At 38.5% G+C, this 2,644-nt stretch overlaps 1 protein-coding gene across 1 annotated transcript; it reads left to right on the plus strand.

The window, feature by feature from the left end:
* The first annotated feature begins 1,014 nt into the window (after positions 1-1,014).
* On the plus strand, positions 1,015-2,638 carry LOC144477704 (platelet-derived growth factor receptor alpha-like). Its single transcript, XM_078195438.1, has 3 exons — positions 1,015-1,055; positions 1,638-1,743; positions 1,876-2,638. The coding sequence occupies exons 1-3, from the start codon at positions 1,024-1,026 to the stop codon at positions 2,266-2,268; spliced, it is 531 nt and encodes a 176-aa protein (XP_078051564.1). The 5' UTR covers positions 1,015-1,023; the 3' UTR covers positions 2,269-2,638.
* The last annotated feature ends 6 nt before the right edge of the window (positions 2,639-2,644 follow it).

Genomic DNA, 2,644 nt, shown 5'->3' on the forward strand with positions numbered 1-2,644 from the left:
AACGCGAGAGTGGCATCAGTCAACGAAGTATTTTACGAATACTTAAAATTAACAAATTTCACCCATTCCACATTTCACTACATCAACAATTAAGTGAAAATGATTTTCAAAAACGTTTACAGTTTTGCGAGTGGGGCCTACGAAAACTGCAAGACGATCAAATGTTCTTGAATAAAATTTTGTTTACGGATGAGGCCACATTTACAAACCACGGACAAGTTAACTGTCACGACATGCATTACTGGTCAGTAGATAATCCACGATGGCTACGAGAAGTGGACAAGCAGAGACCTTGGTCTGTCAACGTCTGGTACGGTCTTCTTCGTAATAAAATAATTGGTCCATATTTCATTGATGGCACGCTAAATAGTCACAAATACGAGAGAATCTTAAAAGACGTTTTGCCGGAATTGTTAGAGGACATTTCACTGGACATGCGACAGTCCATGTGGTTCCAACAAGACGGATGTCCTGCTCATTCAGCTCGAAATGTTACAGAATTACTGAACAGGACATTTGAAGGTCGTTGGATTGGTCGATCAGGAAGTAATAAATGGCCAGCACGTTTCCCAGATCTGACACCGCTAGATTTTTATTTGTGGGGAAAATTGAAGGAACAAGTGTACCGTGAAAAACCAACAACCACAGTTGATATGCAAGAACGTATAAAAAGAGCTTGCTCTGTAATAGATACAAATGAAATTTGTCAGGCAGTATCATCAGTATTGCAACGATTTAGATTATGTCTCAGTGTTCAAGGTCGACATTTTGAACACTTGAAGTAGCAGTGAATACGCACATAACATGTTACATGTAAATCGTCGTAGTGTTCGAAGAGTGATTTGAGACATTTTATTTTCTATTGCAGTTGACCTTGCGTGACCTTGAATGACATTCATAATAGGTCATTGTATTCGTCTTGAAATACACTATCAGAATGTAAATAAAAAACCATATCGTTCCATTTAAAAAAACAGAGTTGACCTTCATATCTCCTTGACGTCTCCACCTATAAAAAAATTAATGACATCAGATTACGAGCCCCTCGATATCAAGTAAGTTTGGTCTGATCCTTTTTTTTCTATCTTCAAAAGCAAGCGATTTATTCAGGTGACCTGTTTTAGGTGCCGCACCCTGAATATATACAAATCACTATATACAAAACATAACCCGTATATACATGTATCATTTTAGTTAAAATCACCTGAAAGAAATTTATGTAATTAAATTTCACATCGATAAGTCAGTAGGAACATTGTCAGACTTGACGTAATTAATTTATATTTTTAAATTGATTACATGCTAACCTTCAATGTTCTCGAAATTGCAGAAAATATAAGAAATTGTAAAAAACCAATTTCAAAATAAACGGTCCAATATGTCAACGAATACACCCGGTCGAATAACTTCGCAAGTTCAAGTTGCCAGACATTGTCTGGTGTTCGTCAGAATCATTGACCCTGGCATAAATTAACCAAATGCGTAGTGGCATCGCATGTCTTCTGTTTTCCTTAAAAACAAAAACAACCCGTCGGTGATATACTAGACTCGCGGGATCCATGTGAATGCAAATTTTCAAATCTTCTGAATAGCATGGTCAACTCTATCGTTCATGGCTTGCAATTTATCATTTCTAGGTATGAAATCATGTGTTACTGTTGGAATGCCAAGCCTTCTCTACGCCCGAGTTTCGTGGAGTTAGCAGAGAGTGTGGGAAACTTGTTGGAGGACAATGTGAAAGCGGTAAGTTCGTTGAGTGACTTTTATAACACTTTATACAGTTTGTCGTATTCAGATCAATGAACTTACTTCGGATAGAATAAACTCTGCTTAACTTTAGTTAACTGAATTGTAAGCGTGATTGATAATTTCCAGCACTACATCGAATTAAACGCCCCGTACCTGGATATGAACAGAGCTCTGTTGGAGGGCGGAAAGAACGATTACCTGACGATGATCTCTGCTCCCGACTACGTGATGCTTTCCTCGCCGACACGCAAGTCCGCAAAATTCCTCGCTTCTGGAATCACGGAAGACTCTGGCTACTTGTCCATGAGTTCCAACGACGCTACGATAACATCGCCTATGCTGAACAAAGAGAAGGAAGATCCCTATTCGAAACCCATCAGTGTTGACGCGAATTCAAGGGTCGAAATGGGCTTCGCTCCGACGATTATAAGCACTCGAGAGAATTACGTGAATATGCGTCAGCAGAAGAGCGACATAAAGAAAGATTTGTCCGAAGGCAAAGCAATCCCAATAGTATGATCGCGTACGTAACTGAGAGGTGAATTGAACCTGGATCTCTCAAGAGTTTTGAAACTGTTACCAGGAAGCAATCCAGTTGAAAGTGTTTTCCAACGAGTATTATCGAGTATTGTCTACGATCATTCGTGCCTCCGTATTTACACGAAGTCTGGAGAAATATACTTACTATATGTACTATACGGAATAGTACATCTAGAAATATATTAGATGTAGTCAAGCGTGTACAGTAACTGATACAATATGTGCAATGAGAAGATCTTGTTGCATCGGAGAAAAGAAACTAATCTAGCTGTAGAATTAAAAATTTGTACCTGAGTACGTTAGGCAAACTAATAACAATATTTCTAATACATGAAAACAGTTGTGTTCGTACGAG

Source organism: Augochlora pura, unplaced genomic scaffold (genome assembly GCF_028453695.1).
Source record: "Augochlora pura isolate Apur16 unplaced genomic scaffold, APUR_v2.2.1 APUR_unplaced_2987, whole genome shotgun sequence".
In the NCBI taxonomy this organism is placed as follows: Eukaryota; Metazoa; Arthropoda; class Insecta; order Hymenoptera; family Halictidae; genus Augochlora; species Augochlora pura.

Coding starts and splice junctions, on each gene's coding strand:
- LOC144477704 (XM_078195438.1), top strand. CDS start 1,024: ATGACATCAGATTACGAGCCCCTCGATATCAA. Junction 1,056..1,637: donor TACGAGCCCCTCGATATCAA/GTAAGTTTGGTC, acceptor TATCATTTCTAG/GTATGAAATCATGTGTTACT. Junction 1,744..1,875: donor TGGAGGACAATGTGAAAGCG/GTAAGTTCGTTG, acceptor GATAATTTCCAG/CACTACATCGAATTAAACGC.